The 27602-nt window shown below is 44.9% G+C and overlaps 1 protein-coding gene across 1 annotated transcript in view; it reads right to left on the bottom strand.

The window, feature by feature from the left end:
- The window catches only part of ADGRL3 (adhesion G protein-coupled receptor L3), a 792897-nt gene that overhangs the window by 245980 nt on the left and 519315 nt on the right, over positions 1 to 27602 (bottom strand). Inside the window, exon 17 of the mRNA XM_053463509.1 lies at positions 25616 to 25836. Coding sequence (XP_053319484.1) covers positions 25616 to 25836 — 221 coding nt within the window. The remainder of the gene's footprint in view (positions 1 to 25615; positions 25837 to 27602) is intronic.

Here is a 27602-nt window from a genome sequence, read left to right as displayed (position 1 = left end):
CCCCCGTCTTCCGTCGTCTGCAGATGGAACCTCCAGCAGCGCCGTGCAAGTCCCCGATGACTACCAACCACCCGATGGGGGGAAGGAACGAGTTACTTATTTGTCCTTAGGAGCACCATCTAGGACCCGGCGGACATCCCGCAGCAGGAAACATAAAAGATTATACATAATAAAAGTTATACATAATAAAAATATAATAAAACTATAATAAAAACATCGTGTAGTTCATTCTAAGTATACATCCGACTAGAATCGATCCTGACATGATATTAGTCTAAACATAATGAAGAAAGGACAATAAAGTGCAGCAGCAGCCTATTCTGATACATAGAGGAAGATGTCATAAAGGCTAATACCCCAATATATAATTTATATAAAGTGACTTGATATAAAGTGCAAGGTGCAATCAATGGTGAACGTGCAAAAAATACAAGACCCTATTTAGGGTTTAAAAGACAATCCTAAAAGTGCAGAATGTGTATAAAGGTAAGTGCTCTTAAAATTTTTTTTTTTCTTTCTTTTTTCTCAGTCATTCATAAAAGCCAAAATATCCAGATCGATATTCAAACCCCCTGGTTTATGTGTCTGAAACTTAAAAATCCATTGTGTTTCCTTTTTTGCTAAAGCCTGCTTTAAATCCCCACCTCTCCAATGGGGTGAGACACGGTCAATCCCTATTATTTTGAAATCTGCCAAAGAGAAATCCTTACAGGTGTTGCAATGTTTAGGGACGCTATGTTTAAAGTTTTTATTCCGTATTCCACAGAGGAGGCCCCTGGGAATCAGCGTAGCTAAATGGACAGGGAGCATGTATGTGTGTGGGTTAGTGCATGCTCAGGGCATGTCCGTGTTTTGATTGGGGTATGTTAATTAAGGGGTGGGAGACCCTAGGTGATATAAGGTGCCCTTTGGGTGACCCCGGTCACTGTCCTTTTTGCAGACACGGCCAACAGTTTACCTGCTTGTGCTTAGGTGTACCCTGACGGCCTGGAGCATGGACGTGGATGCGATCCTCGCTGCTCTCAGGGCTGGTGCGGACCAGGACGGTGGTAGGGCGCTTCGTGAGCAGTTTGCTAATTTACTTCCTCAGGCTGCGGTGCCTGTGGTGCCTGCCGGGTCTGGTGGGGCCGCGGAGGCACCGTCTCGCGGGCGCGTTTCGGGTCGCCGGCGCGCCCGCCCTCCTGCTCGGCTGAGCCCCGTGTCGGGTGGGGGGGCTCGGTACCGGAGCAGGAGTCCGGACCCCGGGCCGCGCGCGCCCCGGGAGGCGTCTCCTCGGGGCGGGCGGCCGTCTTCGCCGCCGTCGTCCCCAAGATGGCGGCGGCGGCGTGCGTCCTCGCGGCGGTCTCGCGAGGCTGCCTCACGGCTCGCGAGGCCTGCTGCTCCCTTGCCGGGGCCGTCGACGGAGGCCCCGGCGCCTGCACGGGCGCCGCGGGATGCGGCGCCTCGTCGCGGCCGCTCCGGTGGCCGCGGCAGAACTGTGGAGCCTGCTGGAGGCCGCACGGGAGCGCGGGAAGCGGCGGGCGGCGTTTCCGCTGCCCGCCCGAAGAGGACATCGCGGGCGGTTGCGGCAGCCCCATCCGGGGTCAGGCAAGCCGCGGGGGGGGGCTGTGTCTGGTGTGTTGCTGCAGGATGCTTCGCCGCTGCTGGGACCAGGACTTCAGGGACCTTCTAGCAATACGGCTTCGGCTACGGCGCCGCAGGAGGTCTGCCGGTCGCTTGGCGGTGAGTTGCCTTCTACTTCTGTGGGCCTCTTGGGAGCCGGGGTGGAGGGTCGCTCGGGCTCTTCTATGGGTGCTTTTCTTTCGGGTCTGAGGGGTTTTTTGGATGCGTGGGAGCGCGGCGGGGGTGCTGGTCCGTCAGGTTCAGGTTTGGATAGTCAGGTTAGGTCCGTATGGGAGCAACCTGGGGGTGGCGTTGGGTCTTTGGGTTCGGTTTCCCTTTCTGCGCCTGCTGTGGCGGGGACTGTTGGAGCCGGGCCATCTGGCCCGGTGGCCCCCGGGGTTCCGGTGGCGGCGGCCCCGCCAGCTGGCGGGTCTGCTGCGGTTCTTGGCTCGTTGCCGGTTGTAGATGCGGCTTTGGGGGTGGCGGACGTGGCTCGTGGGGCGGCCTACATGTGTTGGTCGGGCCCGCTTGGGCTGCATTTAAAACAGGAGGTTAAGGAGAAGATCTGGAAGGGGGAATTCCTGGAGATTTTCTCCCTTCTGCCGCTGGAGGAGGTTCCTCCCCCTGCGACGGAGGAGAAGGATAAGGACAAGGAGAAGGAGAAAGAGAAGTTTCGGTATCGGCGGATTCCAAAGACCTTTGGGAATTGGATCCGCGCCTTTTCTATTCTGGCTAGTGTGATAGGCGAAAAGTGCCCTGAAAAATGTTCGGCACTTTTTGCGTATCAGGATCTCATCTGGAGCGCGTGTCGGACTTATGGGGGTCTGGGCTGGTGGCGGTACGATGAGCAGTTCCGCCAACGCTTGGCGGTCCGGCCGTCTATCGGTTGGGATCAGATGGACATTGGTCTGTGGCTGGCCATTATGACTCGGCCGGCCACACACCAGGGTGGTTTCTCGTCGTTTCTTGGAGGGGCCGGGGGGGTATCTGGTGCCACGCCCTCTCCGGCCGGTATGCGGCGGCCGGGGTGCTGTTACCAGTTCAACGACGGGCAGTGTAAGTTTGGGACGTCCTGTAAGTTCAAGCATGAGTGCTCCGGCTGTGGCGGAGCCCATCCCCATTCCCGCTGCTTCAAGCGGGCTAAAGGGGGCGAGCGCGCAGATGTGGGATCGAAGGGCGACGACGCCAGTGGACGTCGCCGCGATGCGCCCGTGGCTAAGCCGATATAGTGACCGGCGTGCTGCTGACATTTTGTTGCGGGGGTTTTCGGAGGGGTTTTGGATTCCATTCGTGGATGCCCCTGGTTCGGTTAATTTTCGGAATTTACGCTCTGTTGCGGAATTTCCTGATGTTGTTAGGGACAAGTTGCATAAGGAAGTTGAGTTAGGGCGCATGGCGGGCCCCTTCGCCGTGCAGCCTTTGGCGAATTTGCGGGTGTCCCCGCTCGGGGTGGTTCCTAAGAAGGACCCCGGTAAGTTTCGTTTGATTCATCACCTGTCGTACCCCCATGGCAGTTCGGTTAACGACGGCATTTCGGCTGAAATGGTTCGGGTTGTTTACGCGTCCTTTGATAAGGCGGTTGACATGGTACGGGCGGCGGGTCGAGGCGCCCTGTTGGCTAAGACTGATATTGAGGCGGCGTTTCGCCTTCTCCCGGTTCACCCGGCCTGCCACCATTTGTTGGGTTGTCAGTTTGAGGGTTGTTTTTACGTTGATATGTGCCTCCCGATGGGTTGTTCTATCTCCTGCTCCTATTTTGAATGTTTTAGCACGTTTTTGGAGTGGGTTGTTCGGGAGGAGGCGGGTTTGGTTTCTATCCTGCATTATCTGGACGATTTCTTGTGTATCGGGTCGGGGGATTCGGGGGATTGTCTTCGTCTCCTTCACACGGTGCAGGCTGTGATGGGTCGTTTTGGGGTTCCTCTTGCGGCCGACAAGACGGAGGGTCCCTCGACCTGTCTGAGTTTCCTTGGAATCGAGATCGATTCTGTGGCGATGGAGTGCCGCTTGCCTGTTGATAAGTTGGTTGACTTGAAGGGGTTTGTTGCCAGGGTGCGGGGTATGAGAAAGGTTCAGCTTTGTCAGTTGCAATCGCTGTTGGGGAAGTTGAACTTCGCTTGCCGCATTTTGCCGATGGGTCGGGTTTTTAGCCGGCGGCTGGCTGCGGCGACAGCGGGCGTTGTTCGACCCCGCCATTTTATTCGACTTACTCGTCCGCTGCGGGACGACTTGGCTGTCTGGGGGTCCTTTTTGGATACCTACAATGGTCGGTCGTATTGGCAGGCGCCCCAGGTTTCTAATTCCCAGCTACATTTTTACACGGATGCGGCGGGGTCGGTGGGTTTCGGGGCTATCCTGGGTGTGCACTGGTGTGCTGAGGAATGGCCGGTCTCGTGGAGGGAGTCGGGGCTGACCCGGAACTTGGCGTTCCTGGAGCTTTTTCCCATTTTGGTGGCGGTGGAGGTATGGGGAGATGTTCTCCGTGATCGGCGGGTGTTGTTTCATTGTGACAACTTGGGGGTTGTTCAGGCTATCAATACTTTGACGGCTTCCTCTCCTCCGGTGGTTCGCCTTTTGCGTCGGCTGGTGTTGCGGTGTTTGGGTCTGAATGTGACCTGTAGGGCAGTGCATATACCCGGTGTCAAAAACGTGACGGCTGATGCTCTTTCTCGCTTTCAGTGGGCAGAGTTTCGAGCTACGGCACCGTTCGCGGACGAAGACGGGGTCCCGTGTCCGGTGGACCTGTGGTCCCTTGGGTTGGACGAGTGACGGAGTGGATTCGAGGTTCCGTTTCCAGGTCCACCTGGGGGAGGTATTGTAAAGTGTGGGACGAGTGGGCAGCATTTGAGGGCGGCTGTGGGGGTTTCCCGACTCATGCTGCTCGGGTTCGTGGCTTGCTTTCTCTCCTGTGCCAGTGGGACTCGACCGGGGTGTCCCCATCTGCGGCTTCTGCTCGCCTGTCGGGTCTTAGTTTTTTGTGTAAGTTGATGGGTATCGCCGATTTTACCAAGGATTTCCTTGTTCGCCAGGCCTTGAGGGGTTGGCGACGGGGAGTTGTTGCGAGGGACACTCGGAGGCCGGTTTCGGCTGAGTTGCTGGTTCGGTTGTGTGGGGTGTTGGGTTCTGTTTGTGTTTCAGAATTCGAAGTTCGTTTGTTCCGGGCGGCTTTTAGCTTGGCCTTTTTCGGGGCTATGCGGATTGGGGAATTGGTTAGCCCTAATAAGCGTGTGCCTGGCGGTGTTTTGGCGGAGGATGTGGAATTAGGGGTTGGTGGTCTGAGCTTTCGCATTCGGCGCTCGAAGACGGATGTTCTGGGTAGAGGGTCTTGCGTTCGTTTGGGTGCCATTGCGGGCTCTCCTATTTGCCCAGTGTCGTTAGTTCGCGAGTTTCTCTTGGTACGCCCGGCGGTGGGGGGTCCGCTGTTGGTGCATCTGGACGGGTCGTTTTTATCCCATTTCCAGTTTGTCAGTGTTTTTCGGAAGTCGCTGTCGGTCTTGGGTGTTCCCGCCGGGTCTTTTGGGGGTCATTCCTTTAGGATTGGTGCGGCTACGGAGGCTACCCGGGTTGGTTTGCCTGATTCCTCTGTGCAGCGTATTGGGCGCTGGCGATCGGGTCGTTTTAGGTCATATGTTCGTTTGGATATGCCTGTTTAATGTTCTCTGTTTTTTGTAGGTGTGGTTCTCCCTCAAGTCTGGCTCGTTGGACATTCCTTCATCTTCTGGGCCAGGAGGCGGGCGGCAGTTCGCCCGAACGGGGAGCAGTTGGGGTTCTCTCCTCTTGCGGTTGAGGTGCGGTGGTTCGGGAAACGGGGGATGCTGTGGGTTCATCTCCTCCCTGAGCTGGTTCGGTTGTCCCGGTTGTTGGGTCCTCCCTCGGTTCTGGTGATTCACCTCGGGGGGAATGATCTTGGGGTGGTCCCGGTTAGGTCTCTGGGGGATACGGTTCTTCGGGACCTTGCTAGGCTTATGATGTTGTTTCCTGATGTCCGGTTGGTGTGGTCCGAGGTGGTGTCTCGGAATTTTTGGCGGGTGGCGACTAATCAGCGGGCCCTGGAGCGGTCGCGGGTTAAATTTAATCGTTGGATTTCCAAGTTTGTGGCTAGCGTTAATGGTGTGACGGTTCGGCATAGGGTGTTTGACAGGGACGCGGCCAATTTGTTTCGGAGTGATGGCGTTCATTTGAATGACATCGGTTTGGATCTTTTCAATTTGGCTCTACAGGAGGCTATCGGTCAGGCCATGGCGTGTGTTGGTGGGGGCCCCCGCTGATTTAAGGGGTTTAAACAGCGGGGTTGGTGGCGGTTTGGGTGTCCTTGCCGGTCTGGTTTTGGTAAGTGATGGAGTTTGGATGCTGGTAATGGAAGGCTCAATCCTCCCCTAACCTCTGGTGTTTTATTGGACGTGCCCACCGAGCTTGTTGGACGGCTGGTGGTTAGCATTGGTGGTGGGACAGCGAAAGGTAGCTGTCAACTTTTGTTTGGACGAGGGGGGAGGTGAGTACCTGTGGTCTGGATTGTGCAGTGTGAGAGGCCGGCAAGGACGGGGTTAATTCGGCTCCTGTGTTGGTTATGTTTGAATATGTTACGGTAATGTGTTATGTATATATTTGTATATTTGTATTTATTATTTATCGGTTATTGTATATTGTTCTTATTGGTTTGTGGTGTTTTGGGCCAACACAATGTTTTAGGGTTTTATAATAAAATTGTGCTGTGGCCTGCTTTATCCAATCTCAGTCTCCGTGTCGTTATTTGGTGGGTTAAACTGGTATTGGGTTTACAATGCACGATACACACTACCTACATACAAGGCCCCTGGGAATCAGCGTAGCTAAATGGACAGGGAGCATGTATGTGTGTGGGTTAGTGCATGCTCAGGGCATGTCCGTGTTTTGATTGGGGTATGTTAATTAAGGGGTGGGAGACCCTAGGTGATATAAGGTGCCCTTTGGGTGACCCCGGTCACTGTCCTTTTTGCAGACACGGCCAACAGTTTACCTGCTTCCCACCCTCCCTCCCTAATTTTGTGTACTCACTTTTTCTTCTTTTGTCACAGCTGGCGGTTTGGGTGTCCTTGCCGGTCTGGTTTTGGTAAGTGATGGAGTTTGGATGCTGGTAATGGAAGGCTCAATCCTCCCCTAACCTCTGGTGTTTTATTGGACGTGCCCACCGAGCTTGTTGGACGGCTGGTGGTTAGCATTGGTGGTGGGACAGCGAAAGGTAGCTGTCAACTTTTGTTTGGACGAGGGGGGAGGTGAGTACCTGTGGTCTGGATTGTGCAGTGTGAGAGGCCGGCAAGGACGGGGTTAATTCGGCTCCTGTGTTGGTTATGTTTGAATATGTTACGGTAATGTGTTATGTATATATTTGTATATTTGTATTTATTATTTATCGGTTATTGTATATTGTTCTTATTGGTTTGTGGTGTTTTGGGCCAACACAGTGTTTTACGGTTTTATAATAAAATTGTGCTGTGGCCTGCTTTATCCAATCTCAGTCTCCGTGTCGTTATTTGGTGGGTTAAACTGGTATTGGGTTTACAATGCACGATACACACTACCTACATACATGTTCTAGGCCCCTAACCTTTAATTCTCTCATTGTTTGTCCAATGTACTGAGCCCCACATGTACATTCCAAGAGATAAATAATGTTTTTTGACCTGCAGTGGATAAAGTGCTTAATGTCATACTCCTTTTTTGTATTAAAAAACCAGGGGGTTTGAATATCGATCTGGATATTTTGGCTTTTATGAATGACTGAGAAAAAAGAAAGAAAAAAAAAAAAAAAAAATTTAAGAGCACTTACCTTTATACACATTCTGCACTTTTAGGATTGTCTTTTAAACCCTAAATAGGGTCTTGTATTTTTTGCACGTTCACCATTGATTGCACCTTGCACTTTATATCAAGTCACTTTATATAAATTATATATTGGGGTATTAGCCTTTATGACATCCTCCTCTATGTATCAGAATAGGCTGCTGCTGCACTTTATTGTCCTTTCTTCATTATGTTAAGACTAATATCATGTCAGGATCGATTCTAGTCGGATGTATACTTAGAATGAACTACACGATGTTTTTATTATAGTTGTATTATATTTTTATTATGTATAACTTTTATTATGTATAATCTTTTATGTTTCCTGCTGTGGGATGTCCGCCGGGTCCTAGATGGTGCTCCTAAGGACAAATAAGTAACTCGTTCCTTCCCCCCATCGGGTGGTTGGTAGTCATCGGGGACTTGCACGGCGCTGCTGGAGGTTCCATCTGCAGACGACGGAAGACGGGGGATGTTTCTCCCCATGACCGGCGTGGATACGCCGATGTAGACGTAGGATCCATTTACTGACGTTGGAAGCCTACGCACGCCTGCCGAGGACCAGAGAGGACGCCCCACAGATGATGTCAATACGTCTGCTCACGTGATTTGACGTGAGGACGAACCCGGAAGTGCTCCTGTGAGCATAAAAGGACTTACGGACTCCCAGTAGACAGGTTTATATTTTGTATATTTTGTTAATTTTACTATACCGTATTGGATTTTAATTTACTCCTGAAGAAGCCGACGTGCGATCGGCGAAACGCGTCGAGGGATTTAATAAACCATTTTTACCAGCTTTCGGTGGATTTTTACTTATATGCATATGCACTGTTCTATTTGAGTGGTGCCACCGCAATTGTAAGTGTAAATTCTTATTTACATCCGACTATTGAAGATACTGCGCCATTTTTGTCCACTTCTATTTTTTGCAGCACTAAAGATCTGAAAATTGGATTTTTGATGAGCACACCATTTGCAGTCCACTTGTGAGTGGTACTTATTTTCACATTTTACATTTTGATCGTACATATTGCACTATTGTGTTGTATTTTTGTTTTTCCCTCATGTACATGCGCTCCATTTCGTGCTATTTGGTCATTTCCACACTTTAAGGAAGAGTGTTTTTTGGAAGCTGCAGTCTTGAGGGAAGTATCATTAATATTATTGATTATTACACGTGATATTTTGGGTTTTTTCTTGTTCCTAGAGGTTGAGTCCGGGGATTGGAGCAGTTCTCTCCCAAAGAGCCCTGTACAGTGGATGCTTGCATGCTTGTAATTATTTTTCAAGGAGATTCACTCCTGCAGAGAGAAACTACGATATCAGTGACAAGAAGCTTCTTGTCTTCATCCTTGCTTTGGAAGAGTGGCGGCATCTACTGGAGGGTTTCCCAGTTCCTATGTTGATTCTGACTGATCACAAGAATCTCCAGTATATTGAATCCGACAAATGCCTCAATCTTTGGCAGGCTAGATGGGCTCTTTTTTTGTTCCCAGTCTCCATTCATTTTAATAAATTGTCTGTTTATTGATAAGCTAGACATACAATGTTTCATAGGTATCATATCATGTTACAAATAGTCGAGGATCAAGCATACATACAATGTGCATTTACAAAACTATTGTGATATGATAGTAAAGAGGTGTACATTGAACTCGACATTCGAGTACAAATGTTACATTAGTCTCTGTCTTTGAGTGCCTAAAGGGATAGAAGATTGGAAAACTACGAGCAGGTAACATACCTCTCATAGGAAATCTCTCCAGAGGAACCACACATTTCAGCAAATAGAGGGGAAGAAAGAAAATATTTCCAGGGCATCCACTTAAGCCCATTTTTATATGCAAGACCCTTTGCAGACATCACCAGGTCCTCCATCTGCAATATGAAGTTAACCTTAATTAGCCAAATGTTTATAGGAGGAGGACCTGGAGATCTCCAAAATCTGAGAATAATTGCTTTGGCGGCATTTGTAAGAGATCTTTTATAACCCATAAGCTAAGAGGCAAGCAGTTAGCTACAAAATCAGGGTCATTGACCTCCTGAATCACACGGGCAACCTTATCCCAAAATGGGCAAATATCCTTACATGTCCACCACATCTCCATGAGTCTGAGGGGTTATGCAAAGAAACAATTAAGCTTTGTATCAACGAATCAATAACTTGAAAGAGCATTACTGTATTTTACTGGATATGAATTCCCTATGTATAGCCACAAGTACATTATCCCAGTCCTTTTCCAGAAGTGAAATGTTCAAGTCCCTCTCCCACAAAGTATAGTAAGGTTCTGTCAACCCATGACCCAAAGTAAGGAGAGCTTAGAACTTTGAAAGAGGGTGCAAGGTCACAGGGGGCTCAACATAGAGACTTTTCAACTCAGTTAGGGACCGTGAGAACGGTAGTTCTGATAGGAATGATGTCAAGTGTTTCAGTTGGTGAAACAGAAAATGGACCTGAAAAGGAAGGGGAGAGACTTGAGATAATTCAGACAATGGCAAGAAATCATCTCCTTTGAGAACATGGAAAATTCTCAAAATACCCAAATGTGGAGGAGTGAACGTCCTCATATGTCTACCCAAAAGACCTGGGGAGAAGACTGGGTTATTTGATAATGGGAACAGCGGACAGGAGGATATACCAAACCTCAGGCAGAGTTTCCTAAAAACTTGCAAAGTAGGAGTAAGGCTAGGTTTCCACTTGGTTTTTTTTTGCTAAAAACGCCCATAAAAACGCCAATAGCGCCACCTGGCGTTTTTTTAGTGAAAAAACGCTGCAGCCAGATGTTAGCTGGTCTTCAATAGGAAATCGCACAATGCCATATCCACTTGGCGTTTTTCTGTTTGGCGTTTTTTCAGTCCTCTTTGGCGTTTTTTTGCTTTTTTGGGCTCTGTGGCAGTTTTTCAAAATCGCAGCATGTTGACACTCTGGCGTTTTTTGCAAGGAAATCTTGGCGTTTTTCTCCAATAGAAGTCTATGTGAGAGAAAAAACGCCATGAAAAAGCCATGTGGGTTTTTTGCTTTGGCGTTTTTTATGGCGTTTTTTTCCACAGTTACAATGCAGAGGATGGACCCAGTATCTGTGTGTCCTACGAGAAATAGGCTGGAAACAAACAGTTTCACACAAAACAAAGTCCATATTGAATTGTACACCATTGGGAACAAACATACCTTTACAAACAAACATACCCAACTGGATCCTGCGTGCCAAAAGCAACAGCAAACAATTTGCACCATCATTTGGGGCCAATCTTCCTAGAGGAGCAGACATTCGGAATAAAGCATGCCTTACAAACCACAGAAAAGAGACAAAAGGGTCCGCCGGGCCGTGTTTAAGTAGAAGTCTACCAAGTAAATGACATCAGGAGGGGGCAGATACTTGCCATTTATCCCAATCCCTTTTAGCTGGGTGAAACTTCTAACTTGTAAACAGTGGCGTCGCCAGGGGGGGGCCAGAGGGGGCCATGGCCCCCCCTACATTATGCTGTGCCCCCCAGTGTGCCCCCCCCAATTGAAACGCTATACCATTGACCCGGTGTGCCGGAACACTAAGCTCTAATTGCAGCCGATGCGGCTGACAGTTTCAAAGCGGCTGTAAAACCGCCTCCGCTGACTGCTTAATGGATTGCAGGCATGCCGATCACTGACTGAGGCTCTTCGTCCCGCCCCTTTGAAGGGGGCGGGCTCTTACGGAGCAGTTGCTTGTCACTGCCTGACAGGGAGAAGAGCAGCCTGCTGTGTTACAGTGGAAGAATGAAGGCCAGCAAAAAAAGTATTTTATTTTAAATAAATAGTGGAGGTGACAGAAGGAGGGACATTAACAAGGGGGGGCTGCATTGGGAAAATTAAATAATACAAAAAGATGGTGGCTGGGGACATAATTACACATCAGGGTGGTTAGAAGGATGTCACATATATCAATACACAAATGGGGGGTGTTAATACACATGGGTATGGGGGCCATTATATTAACCAGTACAAGGGGTTGGTGCATCAATACACAAGGGGGGGCTGGCTGGGGGCATCAAATAAATCAATACACAAGGGAGGGGGGCTGGCTGGGGGCATCAAATAAATCAATACACAAGGGAGGGGGGGCTGGCTGGGGGCATCAAATAAATCAATACACAAGGGAGGGGGGCTGGCTGGGGGCATCAAATAAATCAATACACAAGGGAGGGGGCTGGCTGGGGGCATCAAATAAATCAATACACAAGGGAGGGGGGGCTGGCTGGGGGCATCAAATAAATCAATACACAAGGGAGGGGGGCTGGCTGGGGGCATCAAATAAATCAATACAGAAGGGTGTATTGCAAAAATGCACAAAGGGGGTGGCTGGGGGGGCACAAATACACAAGGGTCAATACACACAAACAGCAAAGCAATGTGGAAGGCATTTTATATGGTTATCCCATCCTGATGTGGGGGTCCATGTGGCAGCAGAGCCTGTCCTGGGGTATGTGTTTGGGTGTCAGTGTGGCAGAGCCTGATATGAGTTTGGTCATCTGTTTCCTGGCACTTTACTTGCTGTAGAGGGTTAAATAGAACTTTGTAATTTTTATTTATCCAGATTTTGTTGTCACTTCAGAGGACAAAACTTTCTAGGCCTAGAAATCGGAGGAAAAGTAAAGGTTTTGTGTTATTTACTCTTATTTCAATCTGAATATATTATTAAAAGTTAGATGTTGGTTCAGAGTTTGAGAAACTCAGTTCTTGATTTCATTATACAGGACGCTATTCCCCTTTGGTTTCACGGCCTTCACAGACCAAGTGCTACTCAGCTTAGTTATATGCAGCTGTATGCATTGTGTTATCTGTGATGAGTGTTCATTTGTTCATTTGGTGACGCAGCGCTAAAATGGTTGTGATGCATTAATGGCTAAAAGTTTTGTTGAAGTTTCCATTATGTCTAATCTCCTTAATTTATTTGGGCCTTTTAACTTTTTTGATTTCTGGGATTTTAATAATGTGATAAAAAAGAATGATTTATAGTTGTTTGGATGTCAAATAGTGTGTCAAATTCTGTTGATCTGTATCTGCTATGTTTCCATACATTATTTATGTATTCATGCAAATACAGGTTTTTTTTTCTCATTCAGTTGCGTGTGCTGTTTCCATGTGTTGTTTATTTGATCTATACCTGAACTACAGGGTGTAAGTAAAAGAGCGGTATGGTTTAGTGAATGAGGGGACAAAGGGACTCTGGGGATGATTACAGGGGAGAGGACCTCTCAATGTCACGGTGCAGTCAGAAGGAGGGAACACTGCACTGACTCTCACTGTCTTCCCCTGATCTGCAGTCAGTGTGGCAAATATATTGGCAGCAGGGTTTAATATTAATATATATTGGCTACAGGGGCTAATATTAATATATATCGGAAGCTGGGACTAATATTTATATATATCGGCAGCAGGGGCTAATATTAATATATATTGGCGGCAGGGCCTATTATCAATAAATATTGGCTGCAGGGGCTAATATTTATATATATTGGCTGCAGGGACTAATAATATATATCGGCAGTAGGGGCTAATATTAATATATGTTGGCAGCAGGGTATAATTTCTATGTATATCGGCAGCAGGGAATAATATTAGTATGTATCCGCAGCAGGGGCTAATATTAATATATATCCGCAGCAGGGGTTAATATTAATATATATCGGAAGCAGGGTGTAATATTTCTATATATCTGCAGCAGGGTCTAATATTTATATATATTGTCAGCAGGGGCTAATATTAAAGAATTAAAAATAACTGTCAAATAACTTTATTTTGAAATCATATTTTAATCACAGTCTTTACTTCAAAGAGATAAATACATATTACGTAGTTAAAAATGCACGTCTAACGTGTGTATGTATATATATATATATATATATATATATAGTGTATATGTACCGTTTTATAATTGGCCCCCCTACTTTGGTCCCTGGCCCCCCATGTGCCCCCCCTAAATATGAAAGCTGGAGACGCCACTGCTTGTAAAGGCTGGAAAAACTGCCTAAGGTCAAAAAAAGCAATTTCCACAGAAAGGCTAAAACGCCAGAAAAAACTCCAGAAAAAACGCCAAAACGCAGTTAAAAGCAGTGGCAGTTTTCTTGGCGTTTTTCATCAAGAAAAAAACACGGAAAGTGGAAACCTAGCCTAATAGTGGGGTGGTCTGTGGTTGTTGATTTTCTATAATTCTCTGGCAGCCACAGCACATTTGAATCCACCTGAATCCACTGCTTAGGAACGTTCAGACTACATTAACGCAAATCAGACATGATAGTGGAAAGTAGTGTTGAATAATTCAGGGCTGCTAATTGGGATTAAGACACCCAAATACTTAATTGAGACCTTGCACCATCTAAAAGAAAAAGTATTAAACATTTTACACTTAATTGGCTCAGGAATATTAGTGCCCAGGAGCTCAAACTTCTATAAATTGATGTTATAATTAGAGAGCGTATAATGTGCTTCGGAGATGAGTAGGGATTAGTGATCATACATAGCATGTCATCTGCATTTATAGTTAATTTGTGAACAGTACCTTGAATGGGGATGCCCAACACTCCGGAATTTGCTCTAAGAGCATTTGCCAAGGGTTCCATTGCCAACAAAAAAAAAGTAGTGGCTAAAGGGGGACAGCCCTGGCGCGTGCCAATCGACAAGGTGACCCAGTGAGACAGCATACCATTAATTTTGATCTGAGCAGAAGGTGGATTATACAGGGCTTTGAGTTTATTGAGAAAATTGGTCCCTAGGCTTAATTTAGAAAGGACTCTAAAAATATATAGCCAGGCCACTCTGTCGAGCCGCTTTGTCAGGCACGGAGGCCCCCTCTTACCCCATTTGGAGGTCCTCCGTGCCGTACAGAGGTCCGGGGCCGCCGGCATCTCTGTCGCATGGCCGGCGGGCCACGCGGTGTGGTCGTGCCGTGTCAGACACCAGCAAGAAGGAGCCCACAATGCAGGACTACCGGAGGATATGAGGAACAGTCCAGAGTAATAGTGGAGATAGGGCACGGGTGAATAAATCAGGTTCAGGCAGCAATCAATAACGTAGTCAGGTCACAGGAGGAGATCAGGTTCAGGAGCTTGGAGTTTTTATAGAGGTCTCAGACGTGACGTCTGACGTCACGTCCAGATCTTCACCCTCCGTACTGCCCCCAACCACATCTTTCATGAGAGACGGCACCAGAGGTGCCAGGGACCAGGAGCCTGCCGCGAGCCGACGCGGTCTTCCCCGGGAGGTACGTCCTGGAGCCCGGACAGCGCGTACCGTACGCCGAACGGTAGGTGCCTGACACGCCGCCACATGGCAGACAGCGTCCCTCACACATGGACGCGCCTCCAATAGTAAGTATTTAAAGTTGTAGCGACTCCATAGGAGACGCTCAGGTGAATGAGGGGAGGAGGTTTACTCCACCTCTCTTCTCCCAAGTAGGGGATTGGAGGGTAGTTATTCTGGGGGCAGGGACATACACCTGCCATCCCTATATAACCCCAGCAGTTCCTACACACAGTGCTTATTCGTTAAGCTGTATACCTGTGTGTTACCTGCTCTGAGTACTGTGGACGATACTTGTTTCCTGACCCTTGCATTGAACCCGTTTCTGATTGTTAGCTGCCTGCCCCAACCTTTGGCCTGTGACCCGTTTCCGATTGCTATCCGCCTGCCCCGACCTTTGGACCGTGACCCCAACTTCTCTTCTGGATTTGCCCCTTTGTACTGCCGCCTGGACATTACCATCTGCTTCCTGCGCCTGACAGGCTTTTCCGCATCCATTGAGGCCAACATACAAGGAAGGCTGTGTTGCTGTGCATATGCTAAGAGGTCGACGACTCTGATCATATTATCCCTGGCCTCCCTACCAGGGTCAAAGCCCACGTGGTCTGGGTGGATCAGGGTGGGTATAAAATGCTGCAATCTGAGAGCCATGATTTTAGCTACAAGCTTAATATCTGAATTGATTAGATATTGGTACATAACTGGCACAGAACTCTGGATCTTTATCAGGTTTAGGGATCACAGAAATAAAGGCCAGGTTAGTGTGCGGGTCTAATTTGTAATAAAGGGGAGTAAATCCATCAGGTCCTGGGCTTTTTCCCTGTGAGGCCAGCTTTAAAGTGGCCTCAATCTCTTTAAGAACAATAGGGGCCTCCAAGGAAAGATCATCTAGATTTTGTGTTAAATGTTTGTCAATGTACGATTCTAACAGATCAAAATATCTAGGATTGGATTTATCAACTGCACGTAAATTGTACAATTCTTGGTAAAAGGCATGAAAACACTCCGCTATTTTGTTGGTGTCATAGTGCAGGGAGCCACGGGAATTTCTTACTTTCAGGATAAATGTCAGTGCCCTTTTAGCCCCGAGGGCCCTGGCTAGCAGCTTGTCAGGTTTGTCCCCTAGCTCATTTTTTATGTTTGGCTCTTACTTTGATTAAATGTCCCTTCATTACAGCTTTATGTGCCCGCTACACCACTAGAAAAGGGGTATCCTGGGAAGCATTGTCTGAGAAGTAGTTTCTTAAAATGTGTTACATGGGTGTCGTCATTAAGTCTGCAAAACCAGGATTGTTTTTGCTAAATTCTGGAATTTTATTGTTACGTGGACCAGAGCTTGGTCGCTCAAGGATTGGATACCAATGAAAAAATCGTATCTATTCTGGTCTACCTGTTGTGTGTGGGAGAATACAAAGTATAATCCAATTATGTGGTGAATAAGGCTCTCCAAGTGTCTATTAGTTGGTTAAGATGGACTAAGTGTTTCACTTTTTTAATTTTTACAAAAGGAATATGGGATTTTCCCGAAGAAGCATCCAATTTAGGGTCAAGAACCATAGTAAGGACACCATCAACCATAAACCATCCTGGTAATCTGCTAATTTACTAATGCTGGAAAAATTGACAGATTCCGGTTGGGAGCATAAATATTTGCCAGCGTGACTTTTAGGGGTAATTATTTCTGATTTAGGGGTAATTATTTCTGATTAGGGGTAATTATTTCTGAGGATTTAAAGGTAGGTAGACAATGCAGTAGAGCAGCAGGTAATGCTAGCAGAATGCTTGGTTGTATAGGGAGAGGTATTAGCAGTAGGAAGAGGGAAGTGCTCATGCCGCTGTACAGATCACTGGTGAGACCTCACTTGGAGTATTGTGTACAGTACTGGAGACCATATCTCCAGAAGGATATAGATATGTTGGAGAAAGTGCAGAGAAGGGCTACTAAAATGGTTTATGGATTACAAAATAAACCTTACCAGGACCGGTTAAAGGATCTTAACCTATATAGCCTGGAAAAAAGACGGGACAGGGGGGATATGATAGAAACATTTAAATACTTAAAGGGAATCAACAAAGTAAAGGAAGAAAGTTTATTTAAAAGAAGAAATAAAACCGCAACAAGAGGACACAAGCATAAACTAGAGGGGCAAAGGTTTAATTGTAACATCAGAAAATATTACTTTACGGAAAGGGTAGTGGACGCATGGAATAGCCTCCCAGTGGAAGTGGTAGATGTTAATACAGTAAAGTCATTTAAGCAAGCATGGGATAGGCATAATGCCAAGCTAGATAAGGGCAAGTTCTAAAGGAGAGTACTCAGAGGTTGGGCAGACTGGATGGGCCTTCTGGCTCTTATCTGCCGTCACTTTCTATGTTTCTATGTTTCTATGTGACCTTTTGTTGATCAATAAAACACTTTACTAAAAATGACCTCCTGTCCCTCCAGACATCCAAAAGTTGGAACAGAAGAGCTTTATGAATCAAGGTGGTAACACTTTTTGTTTTGGAATCAGGAGAACTAGATAAAAAAGCAGTATTTATCCATATGTTTAAATTCCTTGGTATGTTTGAAATGTGTTTCTTGTATAAAAGCTATGTGGGATCTATATGTATGGAGGGTATTCAGTAATTTGGATCGCTGTTGTGGTTTATTGAGGCCTCTAATATTTAAAGAAGTAACTTGAATGAGATCTGGTACCATATGTAGGGAGTCGGATGATGACCAAGAGGGACAGCAACTATACTGGAGCAACAAAAATAATAACCAATATAAACAAAGAGATTATAAACACCAAAAACTAAGCATGGAGCTTTATAAACTCTGGATGTGATTGCATCGAGTTGTGAGCCAAGTGACTGAAAAGTTGGTCTAGAAACTCAGACCCCTATCCCAAAAGCATAGGAGCCAGTAGGATCTGATGGGCGTACAAAAGAAAGCTGTAACAATAACAATTACTCTGTTGATAGTCTGTAAATTACAAGGGTATTGTGGAAGTTGAATTTTGCTGATTCTGGATGTCAGCACAATGATCTTTAAGAATGTGTACATATGGTATGTTTTCGTATGTTTTCTTTGCTCTAAGTGCCTTGTTGCAAAAGAATCAGAGTCCGCCACGACAAAGGACAAGTTGTCCCTTTCTTGACCTTCTGTAAGTAAAGATTGCACATGTCTGGGGGGGGGTATTTTTTCTTCACCTCTTTAAACCGTGTGTGTCAGCAAATCAAAGTAAATATACCAACAGATGGCTAGACAATATGCTAATAACTGTTTGCGCTTCTTTGCCTATATATTGTTAGAAAATTAAGGAGGGAAAGAGAAGTCTGCGAACTGGACTCTCCCCTGTGCGCACTTGAATAAAGAAGCTCTTGCTTACTCAACTCATTGAACTGGTGTCGTCAGATTTCTTGCCGACATTCACACTTGGGGGCTCGTCCGGGATCCCAACAGTCTCGGAAGCGGTAACCGAAGGAGCGGACTAAACCTTGATCCACCTAATCCTTGGCCATCAAAAAGAGGTAAGGCACCTTTTGAAATGCCTATAGTTTAATTATTGGGTGGATGAGGGTAAGGTCGTCCTCGGTATTCCATCCGGGTGACGTGATCCAGAGTTGAGTAAGTAAGACCTATAAGATCTTGAATTGTTTAATTGTAACTATTGTTTACTACATGGTCAGGGACCATTGTAACGTACCTAGTTGTGAGAGACTAGTGTAACTATTGTTTACTACATGGTCAGGGACCATTGTAACGTACCTAGTTGTGAGAGACTAGTGTAACTATTGTTTACTACATGGTCAAGGACCATTGTAAAGTACCTAGTTGTGAGAGATTAGTGTAACTATTGTTTACTACATGGTCAGGGACCATTGTAAAGTACCTAGTTGTGAGAGACTAGTGTAACTATTGTTTACTACATGGTCAGGGACCATTGTAAAGTACCTAGTTGTGAGAGACTAGTGTAGCTATTTGAGTACATAATCACGGGTTATTGTAATGTACCTAGTGGTGAGAACTAGTGTAAATATTTTGAAGTACATAGTCACGGATTATTGTAGCGGTGGAGATGAGGAGTTTGTTGTCAAAAAATGTGCCTAAGGGGACGCCCTTAGAATATATGATAAGGAAACATGGAAAGGAGGCAGGAAAATATATGTCTCATTGGAAGCAAATATCTGAAGAGGATAATGAAAGCCGTTATGTTTGGCCAGCTGGCGGTAGTTTGAATGTAGAAATATTAGATAATTTGAAAGAATGTTTGAATATGTGTGATGTGAAAAGGAATGAGAGAATGATTTTCTATGAAATGGTATCAAGAAGGGTGGGACAAGGTTAAAATACAGAAACAGCAGAAGTTACTAGACCCCACCTGTTCTGCCAATTCCCAATATTCTTGCCGTCCGGCAGGTAACTTTAAGAATCAAAAGGGTGCTCAAACACCTCAACCTGTTGAGACTTCTAAGAAAGCACAGGAGGTGTCTGTAACCCCAGGACCACCTAAGGTCCATAATTCGCTATATCCATCCTTAGATCCATCTGATCTATGGACTCAATAATTATTTGACCCACCCCCATATAATGGACCTCAACCAGCAGACCCTAATATGCCTGGTTCTAATCAACACCCTGCAGGTCCAGAAGCAGAGTTGCCACTTTCTTTGGAGCTTGTCCCATTTGTACCACCAGCTCCTATTTCACCCCTAGACCAAGAAAGGCAACCTGATCCTCCTAAAATATCAAGGTCCAATATTCAGCCCACAGGACCATCATGTAGAACTAGATCCAGAAAGCCCCTTTTAGATCCTCATTCAGATTCTGATGCTGAGGAAAAGACTTTTGTGCATGCTATGCCCATGAAAGAGACTGAGGGGGCTAGAGATGAGAGAGACACCAGGGAAATTATTGCTGTTGAAAGATCGATTCCCCAGACCTGAAATTGTTGGTCAGTTTTGTAAAGAATTACGTAGTGTGTCTACTGCTTATGATCCAGTGAAAAAGGATTGTATGCAATTGTTTGATTTGGTCATGACTGACGCAGAGAGAAAACAGTTCATTGATGCTTATAATAGAATTCCTGGTGTAACACCTTGAGCAAATGAACCGTTTATTGAGAGATTGAGTACTGAGAGACATCAGACAATGGATTGTATAATACAAGCTTGTGAGACTGCATGGCTACAGCGACCTGACTGGGGAAAGATTAACTCTACAATGCAAGGAAAGAATGAATCAGTAAGTGAATTCGCTGACAGAGTAGCGAAAGTTGTAATAGGACACAGTAGTGTGACAGATCCAGAGGTGAATGCAAGACTTGTATCTTGTTTTGTAAAAGGGTTGTTACCAGACTTCCATAAGGGTGTCGCTAATAATGTTTTAGAATGGGAAGAGAAGCCGCTTTCTGAAATGATAGCAGCTGCTAAACATTTTGAAAAGCAAAAGGAAGTGAATAAGGAACGTCAAGAGAAAGTTAGAGAGAAAGAACAGAGAATGTTGATGGAAAGTCAGAGACAGTTCTATTCACAGAACTCTCCGTCTGATGTAGTGGGAGATAACGGACAATCTTCCTCTAGAAAGGAAATTAGAAAGAATGTTATTTGTTTTAATTGTAACAAGCCAGGGCATTTGGCTAGAAATTGTAGATCTGCTAGACAAACTGGTAACAATTTGCCGATGCTGGCTGTATTGAACCTAATACTGACGATGCTGAATTGATTTACCCTTTCAGTTAAAAAAGGCTTTGTGGAGTGCCCCTGCTCTTGGGCTCCCTAACTATGATATGCCATTTACTTTGTTTTGTCATGAAACACAGGGTAATGCCTCTGGAATACTAACCCAGAGCCACGGAGAGGGACAGAGACCCCTTGCCTACTATAGCACTCCACTTGATTCTGTGGCAGCTGGATTAACCCCTTGTTTGTGGGCTGTGGCGGCGGCTGCTGCCTTACTGGAATCAGCACAGGCCATAGTTCAGGGACAGGAACTGAAAGTGATGGTTCCTCATGCAGTGAGTGCATTGTTAACCCGTCGATCGACACAATTTACTAATAGTAGGCTGACTAAATACGAGATTGTTTTGCAGGGTACACCCAATGCCACCGTCCACCTGTGCACAGTGTTAAATTCTGCCACTCTTTTGCCAGAACCAGGAGGAGGGACCGATTGTATGAGCGACCTTTGACTGACCCTGATATCGAATACTTTGTAGATGGTTCCTCATTTATGGATATTAACGGCAGGCGTTGTACTGGGTATGCTGTAGTTACATCAGAAGGAGAAATGGAAGCTAATGCTCTCCCACCTCACTGTTCAGCCCAGGTAGAAAGACTCCCTGTCCTCGGGGACCATTCAAAAATTTGCAAATCAATTTTATTGAAATGCCTAGATCTCTACATTATCAATATGTACTAGTGGTGGTGTGTACATATTCCAGCTGGATAGAAGCCTATCCTTGCCAACATGCGGACGCTCTAACAGTTGTTAAAAAGTTCCTACAAGAGTTCATTCCTAGGTATGGAATTCCTCAGCATATATACTCTGATCAAGAAACTCATTTTACTGCTGAACTAGCGCAGGACATAGCACATAGGCTAGGAATTGTATACCATTTACATTGTCCCTACCATCCACAAAGCGCAGGAAAAGTAGAACGCGCTAACGGCACCTTAAAGAATAAGATTAGCAAGATATGTGCCGAGACATGTTTAAAATGGCCAGATGCATTACCTATAGCCTTAATGTCAATAAGAAATGTCCGACACTCAGCTATTAAAATGTTCTCCTCATGAACTCATAATGGGTCGACCCATGATAGCTGCTAATACTCTAGAGTTACTAAGACATGACCATGCTCTAACTGATGACACAATAGAAATGTATTGTAAAAAACTAATAAAATCTCTTGAGCAATTTAAATCCCAGGTTGCTGCTGTGCGCACGAACACCGAGGACGAAAAAACCAATTCATCACATCCAACCAGGTGATTACGTCCTGGTAAAGCATTTCCAATGGAAAAAAGACTCTTCAGCCCAGATGGAAAGGTCCATACCAAGTACTACTGGTCACTAAAACAGCTGTAAAGGTAGCTGAAATTACACCGTGGATTCATTGCACTCATCTTAAATTGGTGCCAAAACCCAATCTACGCTCCTAAATTAACCATTCCATCGGGCACAATAATCCCAGCTGGTTAACCAACATAAAACGAGATTGGCAAGAGCCCCTCGTGAAGATACGAAGAATGAGGTCATCAGGAGATGCAAAAAATGTTTGAGTATATTATCGTTACTTGTTTTATACTAAATGTATTTGCTATTTTTTTCTTTTTTCCTTTCAGTCCTTTTCAGGTGTTCAGATCAGAACCTACTAAAATATAGCAGAGAATAAGATACATTCACGAATTAAACGTGATCTGCATGCTTCTCCTTGGGAAAAAGATAATACCGTTGTAGAAATGTTGAGAAAGGTGTATAATGCTTCTAATGTTTCGGAGCCTTGTTGTGTTTGTGGATATATTCCGCATACTCAGCAGAGCCCTGCATAGGAATACCTTTTACAGGGGAATATTTACATTGTAGACAATAGTGTATCCATAGAACATGATATGGAAAAGGTGAGCGAACTTCAGGAAAGACTTAGATCTAGGGAGACTACTTGGAATCCTTTTGGTCTGGGCGGACTATTTGATTCACTTGGAGCAAAGCTGATGTCTGGTATGTTTTTGTTGCTTGTGGCTTTTGTATGTATCTATGTTATTGTTGTTTGTTGCAAAACACTAATTCAAAAGTGTCTCGAACCAACAAGAGCAATGCCACATATACAGGAGGAGAAATATGATGATGACTTCCCACTTGATGAGTTTCCCCTAGAGACTATGCACCGGGACATGTTTGAAGATCAATATGAGAAGGAGCAAGTCTCATGGAATTGGCCAACTTATAACTCCACTGGACTCTGAAGAAATTGATTCTTACAGTGAGTCCGTAAGAATAAAAAGGGGGGACTGTGGAAGTTGAATTTTGCTGATTCTGGATGTCAGCACAATGATCTTTACCTCATTGCTTATTCTGCTGATAGCAGATAAGATAACACTACAATCACCTGTCTACCTCATTTCTTAGTTTACTTATGTCTTGTTTGTGTCTCGGAAGAATGTGTACATATGGTATGTTTTCGTATGTTTTCTTTGCTCTAAGTGCCTTGTTGCAAAAGAATCAGAGTCCGCCACGACAAAGGACAAGTTGTCCCTTTCTTGACCTTCTGTAAGTAAAGATTGCACATGTCTGGGGGGGGCTATTTTTTCTTCACCTCTTTAAACCGTGTGTGTCAGCAAATCAAAGTAAATATACCAACAGATGGCTAGACAATATGCTAATAACTGTTTGCGCTTCTTTGCCTATATATTGTTAGAAAATTAAGGAGGGAGAGAGAAGTCTGCGAACTGGACTCTCCCCTGTGCGCACTTGAATAAAGAAGCTCTTGCTTACTCAACTCATTGAACTGGTGTCGTCAGATTTCTTGCCGACATTCACAGTATTATCCATTGTGTTTACATAACCTGAAGCATATCTTATATTAGGTATAATATAGCAAGGCATTGTACTTGTAAAATGCAAGTTAAAGTGCATATATAAAAAAATGTTTAAACTCTTTGAAGGAACTTAGAGTGCTAATCCTCTAGTATGCGCTAATCAGGATTGTGATAAATATGCCATAAGTGAATAAGTATGGCACATAGCTATACATGTGTTGTTAATGTGCATAAGACCTTGAATTGAAGGTGTATAAAAGCTGTATGGTAGAGTTACTCCAGGGGACCAGCAAATTCCCAAATATATCAGATTTAAGCATCTCTCAGGTGCAAAGAGGCATGTTACAGGATATCACCATGCACATCACCATATAGCACAAATATGTAAAGTGTAGTCCTTACAATACAGGTGTTAGTGGTAAGGCAGTGAGCCTTGTACACCAGGCTCATTAGGTGAGCACGTTGGTGATAGCCAAAGGGGGCTCTATCCTCAAGATGTTGTTAAATACACAACAAACCTTACAACTAAAATATAAAACAATAATAAAATGTAAAGAGAATATTCAACAGTGGATGCTATGACCTGTCCCAGTGAAAGTCACGTACGTTAATGTGTATTGCAAATGCTGCTCAGATTACATAAAACAATGGTATGACAGATGTGTCAAACTCAATGACACCCACACTCTTGCCATTTGTAGCTGAAGAAGACACATTCGGTGTGGGACTGTTGAAGCCAACGTATCCAAAATAACATCCATGCAGAATATAAGAAAAATTGACCTCTCCAGAATGCAGTGTAAGTGCAGGTGCAGTCAGAACATCCACTGGTCAGTAGAAAATTGTGGAAGTAGGTGCACCAATTAGGGGAAAACTGACAATGTATAAAATGAGAAGGGTCAAATATTGTTGTTGCTGTGTGATACTGAAGTAAAAGGACACCAGGCTGTTCCCTGGGCACAATTGGCACAGGCAGACAGGCTGCTTCAGGGGCAAAGTTAGGACAGGCAGGCAGGCTGCTTTAGGAGCAGAGTTGGCGCAGGCAGGCAGGCTGCTTTGGGGCAGAGTTGGCGCAGGCAGGCAGGCTGCTTCAGGGGCAGAGTTGGCACAGGCAGGTTGCTAAAGAGGCAGTGTTGGCACAGGCAGGCTGTTTCAGAGGCAGATAATTCAGTGTAACTGATCGTGGGATCAGTTGTGCTGCAAGTGTGTCCATTGGTTTGCAAATCTTCAGGTTTTCTTCCTCTAGAGATGGCACGTGGTCCCCAATCCTCCATATTTCAGTTTTAATCTCAGAGAGGTCAGTACTAATACCCTGCGTGGCTTGTTCGATAATCACATACATGTCTTCTTTTGTAGGTAGCTGATATTCTCCTCGGGTTGTATCTGCAGTTTTCAGGCCTGCGAGGACCTCCGCTGAGCTCTCACACACCAGACTGGCAGGCGAGGAGACTGGTTTATGAAATGAGCCCTGCGAGTCTTAATCTGTAGTGCCTTGAAAGAAGGAGCGCACCGAGGTAAGAGACAATTTTTCTATAACCCCAGAGGGTTAAGGTGTTACAGGGGCTTTGTTGTTTTTGCCCATATTGTAAAATGTTGCCCACTAATTAGAGACAAATCAGGATGGATGCACAGAGCTAAAGGATTAAGCTGCGATCTTGTTAGATGTTAGCCACGCCCCCAGTTTGAACTTTATTTTTTATTTATCAAACTCAAAGGGGTAAACTGTGTAAATACATACCATTTCCATATGAAGCCAATCTCTTCATACGCGAAGTAGTTCACCTCCTTGGGATGCCCACCGAGATTGTCTCCGAGAGGAGACTGCAGTTTATAGCACGTTTTTGGTGAGAGTTTCGTAAGATTCTGGGTATATCCCTGGCCTTTTCCTCAGCTTATCACCCTCAGACCAATGGGGCAGCTAAGAGGGCTAATCAACACCTCAATGGTCTCCAAGACTATGCCATTGCATACTTTGATGACATCGCAATATACAGCAACACCTGGAAAGAACACGTAGTTCACCTTGCGTCATGTTAGATCGCATTAGGGCTGCGGGTCTAACCCTGGAGCCAAAAAATGTACAGAAGGCATAGCCGGAGGTATCTTACCTAGGGCACCGGGTGGGTAGTGGGTGACAACCAGAACCTGCCAAAATAGAGGCTGTTGCCAATTGGCCCACCCCCAAAATGAAGACTCAGGTCTTAGCCTTCTTGGGTACGGCAGGATATTACAGAAGGTTTCTGTAGGGTTAACTCCCTATTTTCACCTCTGTATAATCTGTTTGTGATTTGAAATGTTAGAGGTATGCAAGATGTATGATGACATGAATGAGAGATGCTGATACATAAAATAGTCATAAAATAGTAGTTGAAAAATTGGTTGAATACTTACACTTTATCTGTTCCATAACTTCTGTAATCTACTGCTGCAGACACGGATACAATCAGAGCAGGTATTCCATAGCCCACCAAATAAAAATACTTTCTTTTTGAGTGCTCACTTTCAAACACCTCAATGAGCATGATGTAAAGTTGAACGCCTTCTAGAAACATCCAAGTAAAGGCCGCCAAGAAGAAGAAATGGAGAAGTGCAGCAAAAACTGCACATGCAATCTAGGAAGAAAAGGAGTAGAATGAAAATAAAAACCATCACATGAATTTATATTAATATTGATATATATATATATATATATATGTTTTTTTGTTTATGGAAATTACAAATGGAGAATCATTGATTATACTCACAGAAATAAGTATTTATAGATATTCTACTTTTTCCCTTTTCTTAACATTTTTTTCCTTATTTAAGGATAAATCAAGCAAAGTTGTTTACTATATTCTGGCCTAAAACATCAACATTAACATTATGAAGGACTGTGCTGAGTCAACACTGAGCACTGAGTGTTGAGATATGGTGTCATATTTTAGGAGAGGCCAGAAACTGAGGGGGCAGCTGGTGGTGCTGCTCTGGGTTAGGCCTAGGGCAACACTAAAGGTAAATATGCCATTGGCTATAAGTTTGCTAAACAGTCAAGTCATTGTTACTGGGCATACCAACATAAATATATTTAGTACAATAATTTCCTAATAGATTGTAAGCTCACAAGAACAGGGCCCTCTTCTTTTTCTGTACCAGTATGTCTTATTGTGTATTAATCTTATTCACTAATTATCGTATTGGCCCAATTATAGGCCCCACTTTAAGTCTTACCATTCCACTATTGTGCATTTATTCTTTAAAAATAAATTTTCTTTAAAATAGCAACGAACTATAAGGGTCCGGCCTATAATCAGGCCAATACGGTATATATTGTTATTTATTTTTTTATCAACTGCTTATTCGAAAAGAGAGCAAATATAAGAAAGTGACAAGCTCTTTCCACATGTTACATAGATGCAAGAAAAAAACCAAACGCACCAGTTCAGTGATCGAATTGAACAGTATACAGAACGTATATAGCAAAATGTACCCCTCACGTATTTACACATGATGTTTAATAAATCAAATCTACATCATGGACTGCCGTGCTAAAGGCTAAAGGCCTCTTGCCGTTTTATAATTTTTGAGAACCAAAGTCACAAAGAGGAAATAAAGTAATGAAGTGAGTAAAGTAAGTATCTATTACTGGCCCAAATCAGTTCCAAGGTTTGGCCAGGGTAAAGGTTTGTAGTGGTGGAACTTGGGGAAGGGGGGGACACTGACTTGTACAACATTAAAGTAAAACTATGGTGGTCACTTCCTGGTTGCAGATCCTGGCTGTATGCCAGAGATCCCCTTACCAAGTGATGGGATGATATACTGCTGGGGGTAGCCACAGAAGTCTTTACAAAGCCAGGGCCCATAGTCAATAGGGAGGAGGCTGGCTGTCAGGCCTCTACAGTGGCCCCAGTGATGGAGGGTTCCGCCACAGATACTGATATCATTCCATCATGTGTATATATCCCCTACCCATTGCAGTGTGAAAACAGTGCAGGATACTTAATATGTAACGATAAATCATAACAAAAAATCATAACCATGACCGAGTTAGGGATGGATCTAAGCAAACAACCAATATCATCAGGGCCTAGTGTCATCTATAGAAATCAATGAACATCGGGGTTAACTATAAAGTTGCCTGATGGAATGTACTTTTCGAAGAATTCGAGCTAGGGGGAGAGATTAGGAAAAACTTGATGAACACCAATCAGGAAGACAGCACTCGAGAACAAAACCATGCTGTATGGGTAAAGACCAGAGTAACTTGTTGTTGTAATCTAGGTGAAAGTGTGTTTATGTATGGTTCCCATATGTCAAAAAAATGTTTCTCCCTGCCTTTCTTTATCTTGTAGGACTAAAGTCCATTCCAAGAGCAATGTTTTCGTGACTTTGTTCCAGT

Source organism: Spea bombifrons, chromosome 1 (assembly GCF_027358695.1).
Source record: "Spea bombifrons isolate aSpeBom1 chromosome 1, aSpeBom1.2.pri, whole genome shotgun sequence".
Taxonomy (NCBI): Eukaryota; Metazoa; Chordata; class Amphibia; order Anura; family Pelobatidae; genus Spea; species Spea bombifrons.
Note: the sequence above shows the minus strand (reverse complement) of the source record. Positions and strands in the feature narration are given on the sequence as shown.